At 31.1% G+C, this 22,894-nt stretch overlaps 5 protein-coding genes across 5 annotated transcripts; 1 reads left to right on the top strand and 4 right to left on the bottom strand.

Moving 5' to 3' along the window:
- Positions 1 to 357: 357 nt before the first annotated feature.
- Positions 358 to 4,837, bottom strand: LOC139094906 (uncharacterized). Its single transcript, XM_070646137.1, has 5 exons — positions 4,706 to 4,837; positions 3,843 to 4,063; positions 3,279 to 3,523; positions 2,815 to 2,877; positions 358 to 2,203 (listed from the first exon to the last, which is right to left on the bottom strand). The coding sequence occupies exons 2-5, from the start codon at positions 3,932 to 3,934 to the stop codon at positions 1,629 to 1,631; spliced, it is 975 nt and encodes a 324-aa protein (XP_070502238.1). The 5' UTR covers positions 3,935 to 4,063; positions 4,706 to 4,837; the 3' UTR covers positions 358 to 1,628.
- Positions 4,838 to 5,024: 187 nt separating this feature from the next.
- LOC139095083 (interleukin enhancer-binding factor 2 homolog) lies at positions 5,025 to 6,087 on the top strand. The gene is made up of 2 exons (XM_070646331.1): positions 5,025 to 5,076; positions 5,141 to 6,087. The coding sequence occupies exons 1-2, from the start codon at positions 5,025 to 5,027 to the stop codon at positions 6,085 to 6,087; spliced, it is 999 nt and encodes a 332-aa protein (XP_070502432.1).
- A 7-nt stretch (positions 6,088 to 6,094) lies between these two features.
- Positions 6,095 to 7,575, bottom strand: Mipp2 (Multiple inositol polyphosphate phosphatase 2). Its single transcript, XM_070646087.1, has 3 exons — positions 7,356 to 7,575; positions 6,362 to 7,300; positions 6,095 to 6,301 (listed from the first exon to the last, which is right to left on the bottom strand). Exons 1-3 carry the CDS (start codon positions 7,541 to 7,543, stop codon positions 6,124 to 6,126), a joined length of 1,305 nt encoding a protein of 434 aa, XP_070502188.1. The 5' UTR covers positions 7,544 to 7,575; the 3' UTR covers positions 6,095 to 6,123.
- Positions 7,576 to 7,721: 146 nt separating this feature from the next.
- LOC139094957 (chitinase domain-containing protein 1) lies at positions 7,722 to 9,098 on the bottom strand. Its single transcript, XM_070646189.1, has 2 exons — positions 8,743 to 9,098; positions 7,722 to 8,687 (listed from the first exon to the last, which is right to left on the bottom strand). The coding sequence occupies exons 1-2, from the start codon at positions 9,004 to 9,006 to the stop codon at positions 7,785 to 7,787; spliced, it is 1,167 nt and encodes a 388-aa protein (XP_070502290.1). The 5' UTR covers positions 9,007 to 9,098; the 3' UTR covers positions 7,722 to 7,784.
- A 129-nt stretch (positions 9,099 to 9,227) lies between these two features.
- On the bottom strand, positions 9,228 to 22,333 carry LOC139094956 (5'-3' exonuclease PLD3-like). The gene is made up of 5 exons (XM_070646188.1): positions 21,611 to 22,333; positions 11,024 to 11,292; positions 10,028 to 10,810; positions 9,800 to 9,965; positions 9,228 to 9,736 (listed from the first exon to the last, which is right to left on the bottom strand). The coding sequence occupies exons 1-5, from the start codon at positions 21,995 to 21,997 to the stop codon at positions 9,458 to 9,460; spliced, it is 1,884 nt and encodes a 627-aa protein (XP_070502289.1). The 5' UTR covers positions 21,998 to 22,333; the 3' UTR covers positions 9,228 to 9,457.
- Between the last annotated feature and the right edge of the window lie 561 nt (positions 22,334 to 22,894).

The raw sequence follows: 22,894 nt of genomic DNA, 5'->3' as shown, positions 1-22,894 counted from the left end.
TGTTAATGTCGCATCATGCTACTGTTCGTTTTTTCATTTCTGTTGAGGTGATTGACCTAAAATAGTGTTTAGTAGATCTCGTGAGAGATTTAAAAATAGTTTTATGTGTAGGTAGCATCAAGCATTTGTCTCATATGATTTCATAATTTTTAAATAAATTTCATAAAAGTGTCAAATTGTTTAATATAAAATTCAAAATTTAAATATACGTTAGAAATTTAAACCATAAAAATTCGTTAAATTCTACAAGAATTCAAATTTTAAAAAATTATTTAAAATGCGCCATTAAGAGTCAATATATCCTGTGTGGTCTGCAAAAAAAAGCCATTGTCGTAATGAGCTATTTTAGGAAAGAAATTTAATTTAATATTTTCTGCTTTATTTTGCACGACATTTTCATTTTAAAATATACATTATTCCTTGTCTTTTTATTTTTTCAACATTCAAACTTAGCTTTTTATAGCTTTACGCATGCATTTAATTTGTTTATCGATTGATTTATAAAACGGTAGTTGTTTGAATTGTAGGGAATTTATTTTGAAATTTTGAGTCCTTCTATCATCTTTTGCCTTAATTAAATCGTAAATAAAATAATTTTTTTTTTCATAAAAATATTTGTTTTTTCTCTGATGTCAGCTATTTTGTTTACTTATTCGGAAGTAGGAAAAGGGGGTGTGTGTCCAATATTGTTTATACATTATTCGTCAATGTTTATTTAATTGAAATCAAATCATTTTTTGATAAGCGACATTGTCAATAATAAATATTATGTTATTATCAGCTATAGTTACTTCCTTACAAACAACTCTTTTCTGGTATATCTAAAGTCGGTAAAGGTAAAGGTTTCTCTCGATATTATGAAAAATCCGTGAAAAATGTCTATCACTATTGCCAGTTCAAGGGCAAGAAAGAAAATTCTTCGCACTTAAATTCATAAAGAGAAATAAAGCACAAAAGAATAAACTACAAATTATAGGACAAAAAAAATGTGGCGTGTTGTTTAAAATGTGACTGACCCGTCTCGCTTAATTTCACGCGAATTTTGACTCGTGTAAACAAATATGTTCACAGAGAGAGCGGAAAGAATTTGTTTACGTTAGTTTTTGAGACTAAACTGTTTCTCATGCCTGAACTAGATAAACAAAAAATGTACATTCTTGGACATATTCAATTAAAATCCTTGAAAATGTCAAATAGGCCGATATTCAATTTAATTTAGACTAAAAGAATTTAATTTCATAAATAACGGCCAAAAAACATTCGAAAAATAACGTTTAAGTGTATGAAACTACAAAAACTTGACATTGAATTCAAATTTTTAAAATACGTTATTTGTAAAAACATCGAATATAGAAAAACTCACAGATTGAACGACATTCTATACATCTAAAGCATCTAATTGATAATTTTAAAAATCACATTTATCAATTTATAAATTTATATCCATCCAAACTCTCTGGAATATATCATGTATATAAACATACACTCGTATTCACATTCTGAAGTGTTCGCGCCTTTACCGAAATAATAATAATAATAACGCCATAAAAAAGAAATTGAAAGGCGAGACTAAAGAAATGAAGAAAATATTAAAATAATCATAAGTACATGTAAATTCACATAAATTGTTATTTAGGGATATCCTCAGAATCCAATATCTCAAAATCACTATCGTCGTCGTCGTAAACTCTTGTTTGACTAGATTTATGATTATCTAAGTTTATTACATTCTCTATGAGATTTCGAGCAATCGTCTGTTGAATGTTCATAAGCATACTATGCGCTGATGATGAGGGTGATGTGTGTGGTTCAATTGTTACGGTAACTGGAATATTTTTAAAATCTAATCCACGAGTGATGCTATCATCACTTTCAGTATCTGATGATGTATTTGAAAAGTGTTTTCTCTTGTATTCAGCACTCTGTGTCAGCACCAAGTTTGTATCAATAAGCAAATCCTCATTTTCAATGGCATCAATTTCATCCGGTTCAGGAATAATGACATTTTTTGGCAATAATTCATTGTCGCTATCACTTTCGATTTCATTGTTATTATTACTATTATTTGTTGGTGCTGAAAATATAGATGAATCGTCAGCATGATCACCAATTTGCTTAAGAATCATAAAATTTGTCTCATCCATTTGAGGACAGAATTCATCAACGTCAACTCCGCTGCTGGGGGTTGATTCGATAGATGCATCTGTTATTCATAATTAAAGACACAGGAAAAGAACATTTATTATTATTATGAATATTCATTAAGTGTATTAAGACTTGCATACACATTTTGTCCATATATTTCAACGAGACTTAAAAGTAAAAGTATCACATGTCTCAAAACCGATAATGTTAAAGGTTTGGCCGGAAAAGTGGTTTCATTAATTTTTAATGAATTTCTTACTTAAATTTGACTATAATTATAAGGATTGGATACAAAAGCATCAAAAAATTAATAAAATTTTGAAATTTCTATTCAAGTATTTTTGATAGAAAAGGAAGTTGAATCAGGTAACAAAGTAAATTGAAATTAAAGCTCAAAAATAAAATTCTTTGTGTGTGAAAAAGACCAATACGGATATGTGCGTGACCTTCGTCTTGAAGACAGAAACATATGTTCGGCCACATACAAATTCTAAACTCGATAAAGTAAATGACATTTCAAACCGGTATGTTTAGAAAACGAGTTATTCCTTAGAATATCAGCTCATTAATGACGTCATGTGAGACACACATTTTTTGTTACGTCTTGTTTTTATTTGCAAAGGAGGCAAGTCTTTGACACACTTTCTGATCGTATTTTACGCGTCTTACCATTTTCCTTGATTATTTTGATTTCGTATTTTGATGTCAAAAAAACGCCCGCGATAAGACAAGCTAGAGTGAGAAGAAAAGAATGAGGAAATTAGGATAAAGTTAGATCATATGTTTTTTAATAGAACAGCTTTTTGTGTTGTGGTTTTGTGTTGAAGCCAAAAATACGTTAGAACTAGACATCAACTGGGCATTAACATGCTATCAAGCAGTTATAACGTATTTTTGTCCGCTTGACAAATTCTTTGAATATTCAAATTTCAAAACCGTACAAATGATAATTTTCAAAAACTTTTGTACTGTTTTGAATACAAATTGAAGTTTTGAAAATGAATTTGTAAGGTTTTCGAGCATTTAAAAATTAAATAGTCAAAGTGAATAATTCTGTGCATGACTGTCACTTAAAATGCGATTGAAAATGACATGAGGCATGCAAGTTACTAATGGAAATAAGAAATATTTACCTAATAATATGTAGGTTCCATTACAAACTTGTCCAATGACAGCGAGTAGAAACAACATAGATGTTATGAATCCACAAAACACATTTGGTTTCTTTTCACGTAATTCTTTGAAGTTTTCATAAATAGTTTTACATTTTAATGTAAGTTCTTTGGGTATTTGAATATGATAACTAGAGTAAAATGTCCGGTAGATCCAGGTGACATAAATTGATGATACCAAAATGGCAATAGGTCGGAACTTTAGACTGTTTTTGAGGGAATAAAAGAAAATTGAAAAAACGTAATTAATAATTGAAATGGAAACAAAAACAAATGTGAATAATTTTAACTAGAATTTCCTTTCATCGCATATCAACGACTTTGTTAAATACGTTTTAAAAACTGCCTATAAAATCGCTAGATACTTCTTGAGAAGAGAAAATACAATATAAACAGCTAAAAAGGTTTACGACTCATTCATTCATTGAATGTGACGTTATGCGAAAGGAAAAAAATGTGATATGGATGAGCTGAGGCGCAATTAGATACAAAGTTTGTGATTTTTTTTTATTTTCGGATACTTACTATGATATTAATCCAGTTAATACGACTACCGAGCCTAATTTGATGCCTGTTTGCCGATTTAAAAGGATACTTTTGATTTCGTCACACTGCATTTTGGATATATATCATTTAGAATGAATCACTGCTTAAATATTTTCACTTTCTGTGTACTCTTTCTATGTACATAAAATATAAATATAATTAGATTGCAACTTCTCGTTTCACTGTCTCTCCTGACTTTCCTATCGAACGATTTAGAGAAAATATAAACTTAGATTATTATGAAGATGATCACGTTTCTAAAAATGTATTTATCGCACTATTTGCTAATGTTCTTCAATTCTTATTTCTGTTTATAATACTAGCGTCTTAGGTAATTTTAAACTAAATAAGAAATAAATATTTTCATCGCGTTTATGATGATAAAAACGAGCACGACACATGCGCCATGAAAACCTTTTTTTTTCTAGCTTTAAATTTGTATATTCTCTTTATTTTGAAATATATAAGACGACCAAAAATCGAGTTTAATTAAATGTTCTAGTCATACACATATGGAATTTGCTAAAATATGCTAAAAGATCCAGTTTGCCAAAAAAAGATCCAGGAAGAATTTTTTTAAACTAATTAATTTTTAATATAGATTTTTTTTTTATCCATATTTATCCACTAAAAACGACTTAACTGCACTTAGAGTATATAAAAAATATGTATAAATAAAGCTTAATATAATTTAATTTTTTTTTTGCAGAAATCTTTTGCACGAATTTTGTTTATTTTTCGTATATTTCTCAAGGTCGCCTTTTATATTCCACCATAAATGTTTATTAAATAAATTAGGAAGAACACAAAGAAAAAAAGATATGATAATTTTCGATATTTACACTTGTTTAATGCTGAAAGTACTATAATTAACTAGTCCGATTTTCTTCAAAACATTCTCAACTGATTCAAAAAAAACTTAGTCAGCGTTGTTTTTAAATACTTTGTGTTGATGTTCTGAAGTTTTTAAAAACAATACAAAAGTTTCTAAAACAACTCTGAAAGTAAACACAGTTTAAACCCTGCACAAAAACATTTTGAATTTTTAAATACCGTTATTTTTAAGTTGAATTTCAACCTCAATAAACAAAGAATAATTTTGTTTTTATTAAATTTCGTTAATTATATTAAGTGATTCGATTAAGGATACAGTCTAAAAAGATGTATGGCCGAAAGTTTCAGAGAAACCAATTTCTATATTATCAAACACCGTGTAAGTAACTTGAAATTAAAACACATCCTTTTTATATTCACACCGCATGTTTTCAAACATCCAGCGCCTTTTGACTTACCATCGCTTAATGAGTCGCTGTACTTTCCAAAAGTCAACGAATCAGATAATGATTCAATGATATTGCATACAAACCTGCTCAACTCGTTATATCGAAAGAATACGCAATTAAATCCATCAAATTTTGAAGGCTTTACTCTCAACGAATTGGTTACTAAAGTTACATCCATCATTAGGCATATGATGAGCGCACAAAATGAATTTCAAGCATTCCGTATCAAAGAAATACTGCAAGTTGGTAGCTTCAAGAACGGCACAATGAGGTGTGGAAAGAACGTTGCTGACCTTTTGATATTATTGGATCGTGTTCCAACGACTATGCTTGTTCAAGAAATGTCGGTTCGCATGCATGCTTTATTAAATGACATGCAAAGCGTTCAAATCGTTCCAAAGTGTGAATATTTAAGTGTAGAAATGACTAGTAAGGGATTAGACATCTTCAATGACAGTGCTCGTGTATCAGTTTTGATAGGTACGTATCCTGAATATGTCATCAAGATTTCGGAAGAAAATTTAAGAACAGCTGTTAAGCATAACATAGCAGCCATTCAACATTCAAAGTTTATGGAAGAAAATTCAAATCCATTTGCAAAAATCTTGTCACGAGTCTTGAAATTCATCATAGAACGCAACGAGAAGCTTTCTGCAATAAATCCGTGGATGATTGATGCATTCGCATGCTATTCAATTTTTTCAAACTACTTGAATCAGCCATTAAGTTTGAATCAGGCTTTTTTGAGAGCTTTTCAATTACTGTCAACTGGAATCTTTACAATTTCTTACGGAGTTCCAGATCCTTGCAAAAACTTCCAGTTCAGCATCAATCATCATTTACATGTTGCAGAAGAAAAGGATATAATAGAAGCAGCTCAAGGTATATTGAATAAAATTTTAGATGGAAAGGTTGACGAAGTTTTGGAACTTAGTGATTAAAACAACATTTTGACAGCTCTAAAGTCATGGATCTTTTTATAATTCATCCTTATCATTACATATTGCTGATAAGTTACATTCTTTAATTTTGTTCTCATAAAATCCTCTGAAATCGTCGTAACTGCACATACCAAATTCATTTGCTTTACATTTTGGTATTTCAACGACACTTTCTTGGTGTAACAACTGAACATGTGGACCGTACTGATTAGACCTGAAATAAAAATTAACATGTGATAATTAATTAAATTGTAGATCCAGACATATTACTTACTCATACAAAACAGCGATAATATTTGAAGCAAATGAGTCAATATGTGATGTTCTCCACTGTCGTTGATAATTCAATTTATCAGCAGTCAATTGAAAATCATCTTTGTAAAGTTCCAAAAATGTCAACAATTTGAGCATCGTTCCTGAGTGTGTAAAATAAAATGATAAACTTTGTTTTTCATTGGTCGGGTCAAGATGATTAAGCATATCATCTACGGTTTTACACGCAACTTTTCTTGTGATTTCAAATCCTGGTCCATCAATCCAATAATATTCCATATCTTCAAGATATTCCATTATGTTGAGATGCTGTTCATTTTTGAAAAATGAGCACCAAATCGATTTTCCGTTATGCGGCAAATGTCGCCATGCTGTCTCGAAGCCACACATGTTATAAATAAGTTCAATGTCTGCAAAGTCTAGATCTTTAATTTGTGTCAATTCACGCATCTCATTGACAAGATTCTCAACTGTTGCTGATTCCATAAGAAGCTTCTTTTCATTTAATGATGCTGGATTTTTCTTGACAGTTTTCCTCCATAATGGACATCCTTTATAAGGCCTCAGAACTGGATCATCTCTATCTACTTCTATTATTTCGTGATTATTGGCAGTGGATTGAAAAAGTCCTTCAACAAACTTTCTTGCTGAGACATTTGCTCTTTGGGTCGGTGTGTGCTTAATTGTAATATTTGTTTGATCTTCATTAAAATTGTTCATAAATTGGCTCCTAAATCTGGTCCCAAGGTTATAAAGCTCCTCTTCTCCTTCTTTTGTCAGGAATTTCTGATGCTTCAGGTCAATTGGCATCGGCTTCCATTCCTTAAAGGCACTTTTCTCTTCATTTGTCAAAAAGCTTGCATTCTGCAGACTGTCAATGTGATCGATCAGTCCCATATATTTTGAGATGACCTTTTTACCCGGATATCGTGTGCCATGTCTATTGTCAAAGTTTAATTACACTTTAATTAATGATTTTTAAAATAATTTCTTACCTGTAAATTGCCCAAACTTTCTTGGCAGTGAAGTCTGTGTAATTAAAAGTATTTAAGTCTTTAAAGAAGTATGGATTCTTTGTTGAGAATCTAAGAGATGATATCATATTCGAAATTTGATTATCATTGATGACGAACGGAACTAAAGCACAGAAAAAGACAAACACAGATTTTTTTATCACTAACATTATTACGAAGATGATATTTTTTATATCTTAGTACAACTTAAAGTTACAGCTGCCAAAAATATAATAATTTTGTTTATGCTGCATGTGACTGACTGGCATTAATTTTGCGACTTTTTCAAAAAAATTACGTTATGAATTAAGAAATCATGGCTAACTTTAATTTATATTTCAAAGGCAAACGTTTTATTTTATTTTTTTGTGCATATAAAAATTGTAAAGGATATCAAGCAGGTATGGCAAATTACAATAAGTCATAAAAGAAATCAAGGCCTTGTCCTATCTCCCAAATGGATAGTCCAGTTCCAAGCTCTCTGGCAAGATCAATTCTCATCTGAATTGAGTATAGTGTTGGATAGAACACAAAATGCTTTCCTGTCGGTGTCTTGACTTCAAAATAATGTTCCTGATCTTTTTCGTCTAGTTTCAGCTTTCCTTTATAGAATTTCAACAGTGTTAGATATGTGTTGCCGAGAACAGCCTCACCGCCGTTAGGTTGATAGTCATAGCCGTAGAAATTCAGTCCTAATAAAATTTTAGCACGCTTATCCTTATCTGAACTAGGACATATGTGATGTACAGCATTTTTCATCCAGTAAAGTGGAGAATTTGCTCCTGGACGTTGATAAGTTGAGAAGTCGTAGGTCATAAGTGAGAAGTAACTGACATCTTCCCATAATTGATCAAAATGTTGTGCATTAAATAGATCAGGAGCTCGTGATGGTGGAACAACAAGAATCAGTTCCAAATTTGCTTGATTCATTGCCTTTGCAATGCTTTTGACTAGATTTACTAAGTGATGGTCATCGACTCGCTGTGATAATTGACTCCAAACTTCAAGAACAACTCCATCAAATTTATATTTCCAACATGTATCAATGATTAATTTACTGACGACATTAATCTCTTCTTGATATGTCAATAATTTTGAAAAGTCTCTGTCTGTAAAATGATCAAAGAGGATACGTGGAATAACTTTTTGAACGCCTGATTTTCGGATATCCTTCACCCAATTTTCATCACAATCGTGAGTTCCAGCAACTTCATATTTAAGATCCTGCTTCCTTAAAATCTGAAGCCAAACAGGTGAAATAATGTTAAGCTTTCGTCCGAAAATTTTCGCCACATCATAGCCGTGAGAATTCCACTGGAATTATTGATTTTTAAGAGAAAATTTTTATTGAATAATAGAAAGTAATTACCGGTGTTACATATCCCAAAACTGTACCATTAAAATTCTTCAAGCCAGTCTCTCTGTAATAAGTATTAGCCTCTTGAATGATGCTCAATGATTGAGGCTCTGCATCCACCAATCCTCGTTCGAACACGTCAAGACTTACAGGACCTGAATTCATTTTAACTTCCGGCGGATTTTTCTTTGACTTTTTGTTATTTGGATTCAATGTGGAATGTACACAAGTAGCTAGTAGAGGAATTAATAGAATTACACTTAATTGATACTTCATGATGATTCAGTCTCAAAAATTTTATTTGCTAAAAAAAAGTCAACAAAAAATTTTCTATTGCTGTTGTGTACAATACAAAAGTGAAAAATCAATTGGGGATGTGACTAGATGAAAATAATGGAAAGTCGACATTCGAATGAGTTGATTGTGTATTCGTCCTTTGTTTTGGTTCGACCACTTGTTGATTTTTATCTGAAAATTCATTAATTAAGGCATAAACATAGTTTTACCAAATTTGGTATTTGTAATTTTATTGAATCTTAAGTACAAGTTTACTAGCAAATGAATCATTTCGAGCTACAGTAATGAATTTACATCAAAATTTTCGTAAAAAAGATCATAAAATTCCAATTAGATTTGTTTGTGCTTAATGTAATAAGAGAAGAATTGATTAAGATCATAAAATTGCTTCACAATACAATTGCTTGATGGTTAGACTCAGGATCAATGTCTAGCTCTCAAGCTTATCTTGATATACAGCATATTTGCTGTTCCAATCTCTCTCGAAAATTGATTCCAACTGACTTCGAATTGTTGTTACATTGTCATTTCGATCATGTACTGTATCTTGTGCAACAAAGCCAATTCCAGCAGTGTTTGTAAAATAATCTCCAGACCAGTTGCTTGTACCGATATAAGCAACTTGATCAGTGACCATGTATTTGTTGTGATTAACTCTACCAAATGGAATTTTCGCTTGATCTTCTGTTGCTGGAACAATGAAGCGTTTCTAAAATAGAATTGAAAGTATTAAGGCATATCCAATGTAAGTTTACTAATGTTTATGTCTTACCACTTGAATATCAACTCCTTTATACGATTCGCTGAGGATAGACAGTGATTTAAGGAAATAATCCTCTGAAGGTCTCGAATGATTCCAGTAGGAAATCAATAGCTTGATTGACACTCGATTGTTAATCGCTGCAGTCCTCAACGCTGTGTCGATGTCATGCCAATAACTAAAGATATAAAATAGCAATTATGTACTTAATTTATCAGATTAAAAAATCAATTAACTTACGTAATTTTAGCCGAATAGAGTTGTAATGGAAAATAGTCCATAACAGAGATGTGAACGAATCGTTCTGCATTCTGGATTGTGGTAACAATTGCATCCAAGTCATTCGTTCTACCACGAGCATTAAATGGAGGTGGTGAGTTGGAGAAAAAGGTACTAAATAGATAATTATCGTTGTAGTTAACAAGCATAGGTTTATCAATATTAATTGGAGTACTAAATCTATCAGGCCATCTTGGAGGAATCGTAGAATCATTCCTACCCAATTCCCAGTAAATATTGAAAATTTTCATAACGTCTTTTGCGAGACATGAGCAATTCGTAACAAGCACACCAAGTTCCTTGACTTGAGAGAGCGATCTCCAGTCCATATTGGCACTTCCAACATAAAAATGTTTATCATCACTAACCCAAAGTTTCGTATGCAGCACACCACCACCTAGCAACTTTGAAAAATTGACCGATCGCACTTTTGCAGCTTTTCGTCTTTGCAATATTTCTGTATCTATATTTGGACTAACTTGCGATGGCATATTTTGCGCAATGCGAATATCAATTTTTCGCTCCGTACCTGCATGCAGGAGTGAATTAAATATTTTATCACCATAAATTGACGATGAGTGATTGTAAACTTCATCACTTTTCAATGTCCAATAAAAGGAACCAATATTGAGACTCTCGGTTGTCTCATTAATTAAAATATTCCATGCATCAAATGTTGACATAAATGATGGACTATATGGATCATAAACAAGTCCTTCGGGAATCGACTCCACAAGTTGAATTCTAAAAATAGACAAATTTTCAATGTTAGTTGTGTACTGTATGATAATGGTAATTTTTGTAGCTGCTGAACATGCGATAAAAAAAAAGGCATTAAATTCAACTGCGACTATAAGTGACCATCTGTTCTTGACCGTCACGCGATTCTTATACTAATTATTTTATGCATAATGTAAATTGCGTAACAGCATTTGAGTCTTAAACTTAAATTCTTACCTGCACGAGTCTTGGCAATTCCATCCGACAAGTGTACCGTTTCGTAATACAGGCTTTTCATTGTGCGAGTCAAGAAGTGGAAGAATTACGACGAGAACGATGAGAGTTAGGATGAAGAAGATTGGTATACAGGAAGGCTTACAAACAACTCCATTGTTCCATTTATATCTTTGCTGATTCTTCAACATTTGTGAATAATCCCACATTTCAAAGTCATCATCACCAACAGGAACTTGTGTCGGGTCTCGATTGTTAGACTCAAGCACCGTCTGCAAAGAGACCAAACCAGGAAACTTTTTAATTTTGTCTAACATGACTGAGTCACAAAGTGTAACTAAAGGAAGAAAACTTTTTATTCCTTATTGCATATAGCAACGAATTTTTTGGGCTTACTGAATGAATGTGAAGGAAAAACGAATGCAATTTTGGCGCAATGTAGGCTGTACCTGTATATATGCTTTAAAAACAAATCGATACAAGGAACTTCAAGCATGTTGCGGTAAAAGAAACAATTGCACTCATTTGAGTATTTTACATTAATTAAATTGGATTGCAAATATTGATTGAAATTGTACAGGATTTCATGCTTTCTAGAACGACTTGTACTTTTCGTTTAATCCTTCCCTTTTAGATACCAAAAACGCAACACTTTTTATATGAATTCATTTATTTTTATACTTTTTTTCTCATTTGAAATTTGATACTAATGAATTTATTGCTGTTAAGCTTAGGCAAGTGCATTTTTGAGCTGTTTAGATCGTGGATTAAGTTACATGAAACTTTGAATTATAGAATGAACTTTAAATTTGAGCATTTTAATGGTCATGCATTTTATAGCAGGCTAATAACCTTTGATGAGTGAGCAGAGATCGAATCATTCATTCGAATGTACTCGTAGTAGAGATTTGGATACTGTTGTTAGATTGAGCATCTGTTAGATATCCCTAATCTATAAATACAACTCCAAATACCACAAGTCGGCTGATCAATCCAAAATCCGACACCAAGTCGGTGTGACTCTGGCATGATTCCCGTTTAAATGAATCCGTCATCAAATCCAGTTCATCCTCGAGCCTGATTTTTGATCGATTAACCGATTTTTGTTAGCAACAGCAGATTGTCATTTAACTGATGTACATTGCAATTTGCAAAATTGTCTTGAGACGCAGCTGTGTAGAATTGTAAACAAAAATGACCTTGCAATTTTCTTTTTCCTTAAGATTAAACCAAAAACATATTCAATATCACACAGATATCTTTGTTCATTCACTTGAGGATTCACATTGCTCAGTTTATAACGAATTTGTAACATTTCAGATATGCTGCTTTCATACGATGCTTAAATATGCTGTGCTTAATGTTGAGCCAGAAATGTTTTGCAATATTTTCAAGAACTTTATCGTTTAAAATAATGCTTAACTTGACTATGTATCATATAACTAAGCCGAATCATAACAAATTTACTTTTTATACAAAATGAGTAATATCCGAATGAACAAGCGAGTAGCTGATAAAAATTTGCATAAAACAAAGCTATTTTATACGAAAATCCATCCACAAACTGTTCTATGCTAGATTTTAATTAAGATATGTTAGAAAATAGCAATTGAAAATAAAACTTACGAGCTTCTTGAGATCTTTTTCAATCTGGAGATTTTCATTATAAATTTTCATGACTTTCTGTCAATATTCCCGAAACTAAACTATAAACTACACTAACTATATGAAATTCTAAATCAAAATTATCTATTGATGTCAACAATCAGCTGATAATAACATCTATTTAATATATGCAGGTTACAACACTACAGCGTATATATATTTGGCACAAGATTATTTTCGTCTCCTCTTTCTCTTTCTGCACACACAAATGTGAAATTTTTTTTTTAATTTTATTCTCTTTTGTTGTTGTAATGTATGTGTAAGTGCAACACACAAAATAATGGGCAAAAATGTAAATTTTTTGCGAACACACAGCAAAAAAGAAACTCTTGTTTGATATCCTTTTGTTCAGTTCTGTTGCTTGCAGGTAACTGAAATGTAATTTTACTTTTTTTTGGGGGGCAGCAGTAAATACATAACAAGACTGAAACATGTTGACTCTGTTCAGGCATAAACTGTTGGTAAAGCAGAAAATTTCTTTTGTTTATTAACTTTACATGCAATGCGTCCCATGTTAATCATTCCTTGCATACATCCTACAGTGAAAATGTTTAAGGGGGTCCTCGGTTTGAATAAATGCTGTTTTTGGTTGTGACTTGCTATCAAAATGTGCCATGGAGCCAATCAAGTTTGGACAGCAATGGTCTAGAGGAATATATCCAGATGACATGATTCCTTATAAACATATCAACTTTTTGGAGACTAGTAGCAAATCCAGAAATCATTATTTATTAAAAATGAAGTTATTCAAACCATAGACCCACCAATTATTAAATAAAATGTACTCATAACGAGTATTATTTGAACAAAAGTCATACTGTATATGAATTTCTGTTCCAAAAGCTCTTCTATAACTTAGATACGAAATGTAGATACGACTATCATGTATACTTTTGATGAATATTTAAGTTAATTTTCGCTTAGATACTCCTTTTATGAAACAGGATGTATCATGGATTTATAAAATAATGAAAGATTGAGACCAAGTATAATTGCTGTTTCTCTATTTTTTCATTCATCGCTTCTGCTATGTTTTAAACGAATAAAACTTTTTAATAAATATTTAATGAAGTTTTTTGTAAAGCGAGCTGCCATGAGATTATGTTATCTGTGTAGCATAAAATTTGTTAACAGCTTGTAAAATATGTTACGGAGGAGGAATGAATTGAAGGTCATAATCCAATCCGTTTTTAAAAAATTCCTCAATTTCCTCCTAAATTCTTGTACAAAAGATTCAAACCCTATCTCCTCCTTTCTAGCTACGCCCCTGACACGTATTGTGCATATATTCAATTAAAATTAAGATAGAGAATGGCAACTGACTCTGTGAACGTAATGACAACTAATTAAATTCCTTAATTGTCAGCTGAAACTTTGTAATAATGTTTGTTGTGCATTTTCTGAAGCTTTCTCTGCTCTATGCTGTAGAAAATTATATAAATTATTTTTTTTGGAAATTTAAGCTCTAATTAATCAAATTAAATTTCCTTAAATTATTTAAAGCTTCCTTTCTACCCTACTTTCCATAATTTCTAAATTTTTCAATTTCTTATACAATTATTATGATGATTTATTACATTATTCATTCTGTTGATTGATTGTTGACTGACATCCTTGCTAGCTTATCATTTTGTCATACAGTTTTGTAAATCATCTTGTAATACATTTATATATTACTTCCTTAAGATAATATTCCGAAAAAATCCATTTCCTTAAAGGAAATCCATTAAATATTTAAAGAAATGGGACTTTTGTTATTTTTAGAATGAGAGGAATACTTGAGAAGTGCATTAATAATAAATTATGCTTTCTGTTTCTGATTCAGTATTTAAATCTCGAGGAAATATTTATTTCAAAAAAAAGTTTTGAAATGTGGTTCACGTCGTCTTTTACAGAAGTTTGGGACAGAAACATTCTTTTCAAGATTGCTGATTTGAATAAATTATTCGTCCTGAGTTTACCTTTAATTCAGTATATTACCCGATCAGTATATATTGACTCAATGGTGTTTATTCTTTGGAGTTTAAAAATAGGCTGAACTTTTGTATGAAAAGGGGGTTTCAACTAAGTACAATATATATTATTCAAATCTCAAATAAACGTTATAAACATGTGAAAAACTTTTCAATATGTGCAGATCGGGGTAGACATAGATAGAAACTTAAAGACAAAACAAATTTTAAAAAGAAAAGAAAATATGAGGATTTGTTTGCAAAAGACGTTCATCAAAAATTGGATTCTTGAGTTCCCCCTTCTTCTTCATTACAAAAATTGCTTCGAAAATGCTTCTCAGCTCCTGAATCGTTTCGATTAAGGAATAAGAAGATTGAATAGAATAACAAGTCACAAAGACAGACCTTCATCTTTTCAATTGTACGAATTTGAGCCTTTTGTAATTGAAAAGCTTATTGAGATTTCCAAAAGCTCTCATTTTGAAAACAAATTTTAAATTAAATTTTCATTTGCCTAATGTACAAATCACACGAATCTACATGCTTTTAATTTTTCCAATAACTCACGTTCCAACAAAAGCACATCAATAACATGTTCAATCAAAAGGCACACAAAACAAAAACAAACCATTGCACTTGAATTGCAAATAACATTTATACAATTTTCCCTTTCAATTTCTTCATCACGCAAATGGTTATGGCTTGAAAAATAAATAAATTCTATTTCATGCACATGTTGCTTATGCGTGAGACAATTCTAGTTCTGTTGTTGTTTATTTTTAATGTATGAAATCATTATGGCAAAGGTACTGTAATTTAACCCATTTATACATTAAATAAGAAAATTCTATTAGAGTTAACCCATTTTATGGCAGTGGATCTTAATGTTCATCGAGCTTTATGGCATTCCCGAGCGGCACAATATTGTAAACCGCATATTTCCCTTCACAAATAGGTTGAAATCAGACAAAACAGAGCCGTCAGGGCAATATCGCGTACATCAAGGGATGTAGCCATGGGGTGATTCAAGACATTGATTCTAGACTCATTTCAGTTTATCTACATCCATCCATTATTCCCAAGTAATTTCAATATTAATTTTATTGATTCAGATTTCGCAAATCCATCAATCAAAAATATTCCATACCTCAGTATTTCCTTCCACTTTCAATGTCAAAATTTTCCTTCCTTTTTATTTCACTAAAATAAATTATTAAGAGTAAACAGACCCTTCCTTACACAACAAAGCTTTATCAATGACTGAAAAGATTAGGTTTTTCATTTTACTGCTGCTGCTGTTCGTTGAAGAAAAAGAAAAAGGCATCTCTCTGAGTGCTTCTTTATATTTTTGAGAGTATTAAATGATGAGAAAATATAAAAAAAATCAGCAATCGTAATACGAAGAATAAATCCATGAAGATTTAATTTATTATCTCCATAAAGTAATTGTTTTAATGTAGATTCATGTTGTGTCCATAGGATAAGAACTGCAATGGACGTAATAGAATTGGAACCTTACAGCGTTATGCAACAGTTTTAGAGAGGAAGAGGAGTTTTAAACTTTAAGTTACCGACTTCCGCCCACAAAAGCTTTTAACTTTTAGAATGAAGCTTTGATGTCCTCAAACTGAAATTTTAGTCCGAAGTCATGAAATATTCCCTTTTTGAAAACTTATTGCTGTCCATTCTCAGTGAATCATTAACTTTTAAATCCCAGCCGAGCGACACAAGGCTCAATTTGGTGCAAATTTCATAAGGATTCCGAATTTATTCCTTCAAATGGTTTGTGTTACTCGGTTAGTCTTAAAGCAATGTTGCAGTACAATTTAAAAACATTTCCATACATCAATATCCTAAAGCTAATCGAAAAGCGTACGTTAGTTTACAAATATATTAATAATTTATGGATTTATTGTATGAAAAGCAAATAAGGTCATGAAGTTCATAATATATGCTGGTGGTCAGGCTTAATTTGATTCTGAATAAAATGTCTGCTTTTGAATTGTGAATTCAAATTTAATAGAAACTAGCTATTAATAGAAAAAGGCTTAAAATTTAATGAAGTAGTTCCATGAAGTTTAGTTAAAATTGTTATGTTTACTTAATTTAAAATTATATATTTTTAATAGACTAACTTTCAATTTAAAGCATTTAACAGTATTGCCTTTGAAATAGTATCCTAAACAATTGATTTTTAAATCTCTGATCCCGAATGACTCGATGGAATTCCCTTTGGCCTTACAATTATAATTATCATTCATTTTAATAATTTAGTGACCGAGTGATACTTTTGCATGTCTAGAAAAAAGTCGCTGATTCATTGTTAATAATGCTTTTGATGCTCATGAATATTGTAGTCAATCCTTGTCACTTTACTGTCTCCTAAATATCAATAATTAAAAACTAAGTTGTCCAAAAGTTCCAAAACAACAAGCACACTATTCTATCACTCCCATTTTAAACGGTTCCAAAAAGCTTATTATTCAGCATAACGAAATTTATTAATTTATTTATCAAATGGTGGCCATATGTCATTTCCGTACAAGAGGTAGGGAGCAAGGAGGAAACCAGAATCAGAGTTGCAAAATGACCACCTGTGATAGACAAAACCGTACAATTTCATGATAATTTGTAAGAAAAACGGTACAAATTTATGAAGAAATTGTATGGTTTTGCCTGTCACAGGTGCCTGTTTTGCAACACTGGCCAGAATTTTGTTCGTATGGATCGCAATTAATTTGGGTTAGTGGAGGAAAGGTGTCCAATTTTGATCCCAAACATAAGTTCACTCCCCTTTCCTCTATCCTGAATACGCCGCTGGTTAGGAGTAGCTAAAATATCAAGTGACTTACACTGGGAACATTAAGCTAACATATTTAGGATTCATAAAACTTTAATTAACATTTTTTAGCATTGATTTACTCCATTTAAGATGTGTTATTTCATAGAGACACATAACAAATGTTGTGTCTTCATTAAACGTAACACAAAAAAGTGATACAATTAAAATTTAATTAAAATTTTACGAGCTCATAAATTAAAAATGAAGCAACCAATTATGTATTGTAATGTCAGTGTAAAATTTCAATTCTTTTTATGTCATGTGATATGAAAGGTGCGGTGTTCATTATCATATGAGTAACTTTCATTCCAAACAATTGCTTTAAATTGCAAATTAATTGGCACAACGTTCAAAAAACTTTTTTTTTTACAATGTAAACTGGGAATTTTTGAAGAAGAATAAGTTAATAAAATTAACTGTCATGGGAGCTTCTTAAATAACAAATGTAATTTTCTAAATAAAGTTTATTTTTAACTTTTTTTTTTTGATACAGTCAAGGAACGTAATTTATGTCGTATGGCTTGATATAATATATTAAATACATTCATTTCTCATATTGTAATTATCAGAACATGATTTCAGTTATTGAGGTCTAGGCAATCAGTAAGTACATTAGGGTGTCTATATAATCTGAGATTTAAATGAGGGCAGTCTCGTGTATTTTACGACTAATGTGTGACAGAAGATGTGCGGTTGAGTGAACATTATCCTTGAAGCTAATTATGTTTGTTTTGGAATATATACTGAATACCTGACATATGGTTATGATGAATCCGGAAACTAAACGACGTAAAACTGAGTCCAAGATTCGTTTTTTGGGAATTTTCGTTCTAACACGGAAAAGTCATAGTAAAGCCAAAAAGCAAACTCGAATAGGTTTGACTCAAGCATTTAGTTGGATTCAGTCAATATTCTAGAATCATTAAGTATTATTTGTTTACGATTTCATGGTTGCCCCACTAATAATATATATTATAAATCACATCTATTAGGGCCGGTTTAATGAGTGCTATGCAAAAAATTAATTTTTAGACTCAATTCCTCCTTTATAATTTATAAATCTACTATTAGTTACACTGTTACAAAATCGCGAATCCCTAACTTCCCTAAAAACAAAGCAATAAATGAACGACCGTCAATGAATAATTAACAAATAAGATTTTATCTACATTGATTTCTTTATGAATATTTAATTGTGTTATGAAAATGTCTTTGTGCCTTTTTATAATATTCGATAACCGAAAGCTTTTCTTTGTTGTAAAATTAGTTCTTTATGGAATCGTAGATATGCTTATGAAAGTGCTTTTTAATGACGGGTTGAAAGTTAACGGGTGTGAAAAAAATCAATGAAATGAATATGAATGTTAATACCGGAAAATCAGAAGAAAATGGAAAAGTTTTGTAAGCAGAAGATGAATTTGGCGCATTTTTGAAAGGGATTGAATTATTGGATAAGTTAAGGCAATGTTATTTAGTAATTAACATTTTAACAATTCCTGCCTAATTATTTGTTTATTATTTTCGTGATTCTGACAGTAATTAGCAAGGTCTAATGCGTAGTAGCTTTTGTCCTAAAAGCAGTGTTGCTCATTTTCAGAACGCGACATTCTTACAACCGGGTTTAGCCAGTCAAAACAAACACAACAGCACATTTATAACCTCAAATACTGCTGTACAGCGTAAAGCTTTCATTTGACAGTCCATAATGATTGTAAGAAAGGTGATAAGAGAGAACATTTCCTTTTAAAGCGACAAACACATAGAACTGTAGAATTTTCTGGGCTTTTGGCGCAAACGAAAAAATGAAAAGCTTTTGATACATTATGTCAATAAAAACTAATGGCGAGGTAATAAATGACAGTGGAAGGTTCTAGGAAATAGTTAATGAATGACCCAAAATGGAAAGTCATGAAGAAATAATATTTGCTGCTGTTTATTTCATCATTGACAAAAGTCTCGTGCATTCTCGATTCTACATTATCTAGTTTTTCACATTTTTATAGACAATGCAACAAAAAGTAGATTTTATCATTAATGGCCCTTTTTATGTAAACTTAATGTTTGAGAAGGATATATATAATTATATATTTGATACACTATAGTTGTGCCCCTATATGATTAGATTATTTTTTGGTAATGATTTAGTCAGAATAATTCAAGAACCATTGTCCTTCATAAGAAAATTATTAGAAGGCTTTGACAGATTGTTTGAAGAAGTTTTGGATATTAATCATGAAATTGTGTATGATTTTGATATCTAATGATTATTTAATAAAAGGATGTAAATCAGATTGATATAAATTGAGGTTTCTTGACTTATTCCTAATAGACAATGAGTATAATCACCTAAATGAGCATTATAATTGAGTTTACTTATGAGTATTGTCCTTGAATGGTCGGATATGACTCCAAAAATTATTCGGTAGGGAATAATTTAACCTCGTCTATCATTTCCCAAATAATCGTTCATTGCACAGGAATAGTCTTCTTCTAAACAAAATTCTAAAGCAATTATGCTAATCAAGAACCCTTTTTAATTAAATAAAGTAACCTGAAAACTCCCAAAAGCATTTCCATGCGTAAAAAACTCATTTAAAACATCGTCAGTAAAATTGAACCTGACCTGTCCCTTGATATTGTATTGTAATCATTGAAATGATAAAAGTCAATGAAAATGGACAATTCAAAAGACATTACTTCGCATTGAGGGTCATGAAAACAGTAATAAAAAGTTATGAATGAATATTAATATTTAAAAATGTTCCCTTTTCCGAGCGACACAAACCAAGAAGGGTATGCGAACGCTCTTTTATATTAACTTCAAATGGAAGCCAGATCCGTAAGGTAAACATAAGATTTATCGTCGGAACCTCAAAATCTCCATAATTTCTTCAATTTTGTCGCTCGGGTTTCATTTCCAAGCTCTAAAGCTTATAAATATTCGATAGCATTGAGAAGTGAAATTGAAGAATTTAAATTTTAGATATGTTTGAGCTTCAGGTATTGAGATTGAATATCCATGAATAAATTCTACATTTCAATTCTTTAAAACACATTGCATGTACATTCATTCAACTTAGTCACAAATCCACATTGAGTAATACTAAGAGCGTTGCTTATTCTATTCCATAGAGAGCTAAGTTTCAATCAACCTGCCATTAAGGTGCTAAAAGTATATATTTTGCTATAAACATATACATCCATAAAAGTTTAGTGTGAATGTAAATAACTAGCATTGAGTTAATAAACAATTTTTTTTTGAATTTGAATATTTTATGAAATTAACAAGTAGCACCAAAACCTTGCAATTGAGAATTCAATGCTTGTGGATTTCTTAGCATGCTTCCTGAGTTAAATAATTCATTTTCCTTTCATAGAAAATGAACGAAGAACTTTCTTTGAAAAACAAAAAACTTCCTGTTTTCAAATTATCAACATGTAAGACATGCTATAAAAAGGATATGTTTGTTTTTTGGTTTTTCTTGGAACTTGAAATAAGGGAGGAAATCGCGTGTTGCTCGAAAGAAACTTTCTACATGTGATTCTACTCAAACTTTTCGAAACTTTTGGTAAGTCAGCTGCTTAAGGAAAATCCACAACTTGTAACCAAAATCAATCACTATTTATAAGTAAGAAACTTGATGAATGAACCGAAATATAAAGGCATGAAGTCAATTAGTCACACTTGAAAATGTTTCCAAAAACAAAAGAGCCATTGCACGTTTTATAAATTATTAATTTAGTGGACATCAAAAATTTTTCGAAGAAAATTTCCAATATCCTTAAGTAAGCAATTTAGACAGAAATGAATGACTAACTCGAGTGAGCAACAGTAGTCCTACCTCAATATTTAATAAGTAAATTGCATTCAATTTTTCAATTAATCATTTTGTGAGAAGAAGACAATGAAAATTAAGTATGGAGTTGTTCCTTAATGATGTCTAACATTTCCTTAATATTGATGTTGTCTTATCAAAATCAAGCTTTCATGACATCGAGTCATAAAGGATGTCCCCTCTCTAATAGACCATTAAAGCTTTCCTCTTTGCATTTATGTGTCTATAGATCCAAATATTTTGATAGACACCATTAACAACAATCCCCATGAGAAACATGTAGATCGTTACTTACCGATAATCTTCGTCTATATTCAGACAATCGAGAGAAACGTACTTTCGTTGGTGTTGCTGGTAATTTACCCTCTTTTGGTTGCAGGAGTACAACGCTCTGTTCCAAGTCAAATAATGTTTTTCTGGTCGCTAAGTCTTGCGATGTCGAACATTCTCCAAATTGTTTTGTATCGAAATCCTTAAAATTAAAGTTCGATCCCACATTGATGTTATTTGTATTATTAACTTGAACTAGAATATTGCACGTTTGGGTAGCAATTTGAAAAAGACCTTGTTGCAGGTTATGGTGTTCTTGATCATCATCACAATTATCTTTTGTACGTGATCTACCCAAATGTATATAATCCCAAAATCCCGATGGCATGTTTCCCTTTATGTTGTCTTTCATCGAAGCACCGGGATTGACATGTCACATATCACATCACGCATTATTGATTCTTTATAAATTATTTAATTGGAAATTATATGAGTTTTTATTACTGTGTCCACCACTATTATTATGTTTTATTATGTCACTGACCAATCAATTTGATTGACTACTTTTCACAACTGTCCGCGAGCAAATGGACAACCATTACAAGTATTTAACATGTTCCACTTTAAAAGGAACTATTTGAGAGTGAAATTAGTGAGAGAAACTGAATTTAATGTTGATATTCACTTTATTGCTATTGTTAGTTCTTGATATCTGAATTGTAACTGAACTCGCTGTATTCACAATTTCATGTTATGCTTTTCCAATCGCTCTCAACTCTTCGACTTGCGCATTACTCTTAGTTTTAGTATACATATATTTAATTTTTTTATTCTTTCTTCTTCTATATTTTATATAGTGAGACTAAAAGGTGTTTTGTATGCTTTTCCTTCTATCTTTAGCATGTTGAATCATAATATAAACAGAGTTGATTGCCGGCAAATTTTATTATGGTCATCAGTGGTCATTTTAAAGAAGTTTTGTTATTTTCAAACGACTTTGCTGGTTTATAAAAAGGTGCGCATGTTAAGCTTTGAATTTTGTAAAGAAACTTCAGTAAAACTATCATAATTCTTGGAAAATATTTCTTAACTCATGTTTGTCACGTTTTTTGTTCCAAAATACTTTTTTCAGGAGTACAGCTCGTTGCCCATTAAAAATTTGTTTGTATTTACTTGTTAATCCTGGTATATCATCTAGTCTTACCTTACTCACTTTGTGCAATCTTTTTCATATGAATATTCAATGATTGCTTAGAAATTTATGCAAAATTTGATGAAAATTTCAGACTCTAAAAGGGTTTTCAACTAC

Source organism: Chironomus tepperi, unplaced genomic scaffold (genome assembly GCF_022539635.2).
Source record: "Chironomus tepperi strain 1889 unplaced genomic scaffold, CSIRO-AGI_Ctep_v1 contig_359, whole genome shotgun sequence".
Taxonomy (NCBI): Eukaryota; Metazoa; Arthropoda; class Insecta; order Diptera; family Chironomidae; genus Chironomus; species Chironomus tepperi.
Note: the sequence above shows the minus strand (reverse complement) of the source record. Positions and strands in the feature narration are given on the sequence as shown.

Excerpts from the sequence above, each read along its gene's own strand:
- Mipp2 (XM_070646087.1), bottom strand. The coding sequence starts at position 7,543 with ATGTTAGTGATAAAAAAATCTGTGTTTGTCTTTTTCTGTGCTTTAGTT. Across the intron at positions 7,301-7,355 it reads AAAGTTTGGGCAATTTACAG|ACATGGCACACGATATCCGG; the intron begins GTAAGAAATTAT and ends CTTTGACAATAG. Across the intron at positions 6,302-6,361 it reads ATTATCGCTGTTTTGTATGA|GTCTAATCAGTACGGTCCAC; the intron begins GTAAGTAATATG and ends TTTTTATTTCAG.
- LOC139094957 (XM_070646189.1), bottom strand. The coding sequence starts at position 9,006 with ATGAAGTATCAATTAAGTGTAATTCTATTAATTCCTCTACTAGCTACT. Across the intron at positions 8,688-8,742 it reads TTTTGGGATATGTAACACCG|TGGAATTCTCACGGCTATGA; the intron begins GTAATTACTTTC and ends CAATAATTCCAG.
- LOC139095083 (XM_070646331.1), top strand. The coding sequence starts at position 5,025 with ATGTATGGCCGAAAGTTTCAGAGAAACCAATTTCTATATTATCAAACA. Across the intron at positions 5,077-5,140 it reads TCTATATTATCAAACACCGT|CGCCTTTTGACTTACCATCG; the intron begins GTAAGTAACTTG and ends TCAAACATCCAG.
- LOC139094956 (XM_070646188.1), bottom strand. The coding sequence starts at position 21,997 with ATGAAAGACAACATAAAGGGAAACATGCCATCGGGATTTTGGGATTAT. Across the intron at positions 11,293-21,610 it reads AATATAGACGAAGATTATCG|ACGGTGCTTGAGTCTAACAA; the intron begins GTAAGTAACGAT and ends GTCTCTTTGCAG. Across the intron at positions 9,737-9,799 it reads AAGGAGTTGATATTCAAGTG|AAACGCTTCATTGTTCCAGC; the intron begins GTAAGACATAAA and ends ATTCTATTTTAG.
- LOC139094906 (XM_070646137.1), bottom strand. The coding sequence starts at position 3,934 with ATGCAGTGTGACGAAATCAAAAGTATCCTTTTAAATCGGCAAACAGGC. Across the intron at positions 2,878-3,278 it reads TGGAACCTACATATTATTAG|CTTGTCTTATCGCGGGCGTT; the intron begins GTAAATATTTCT and ends TTCTCACTCTAG. Across the intron at positions 2,204-2,814 it reads CAAAATAATCAAGGAAAATG|ATGCATCTATCGAATCAACC; the intron begins GTAAGACGCGTA and ends TATGAATAACAG.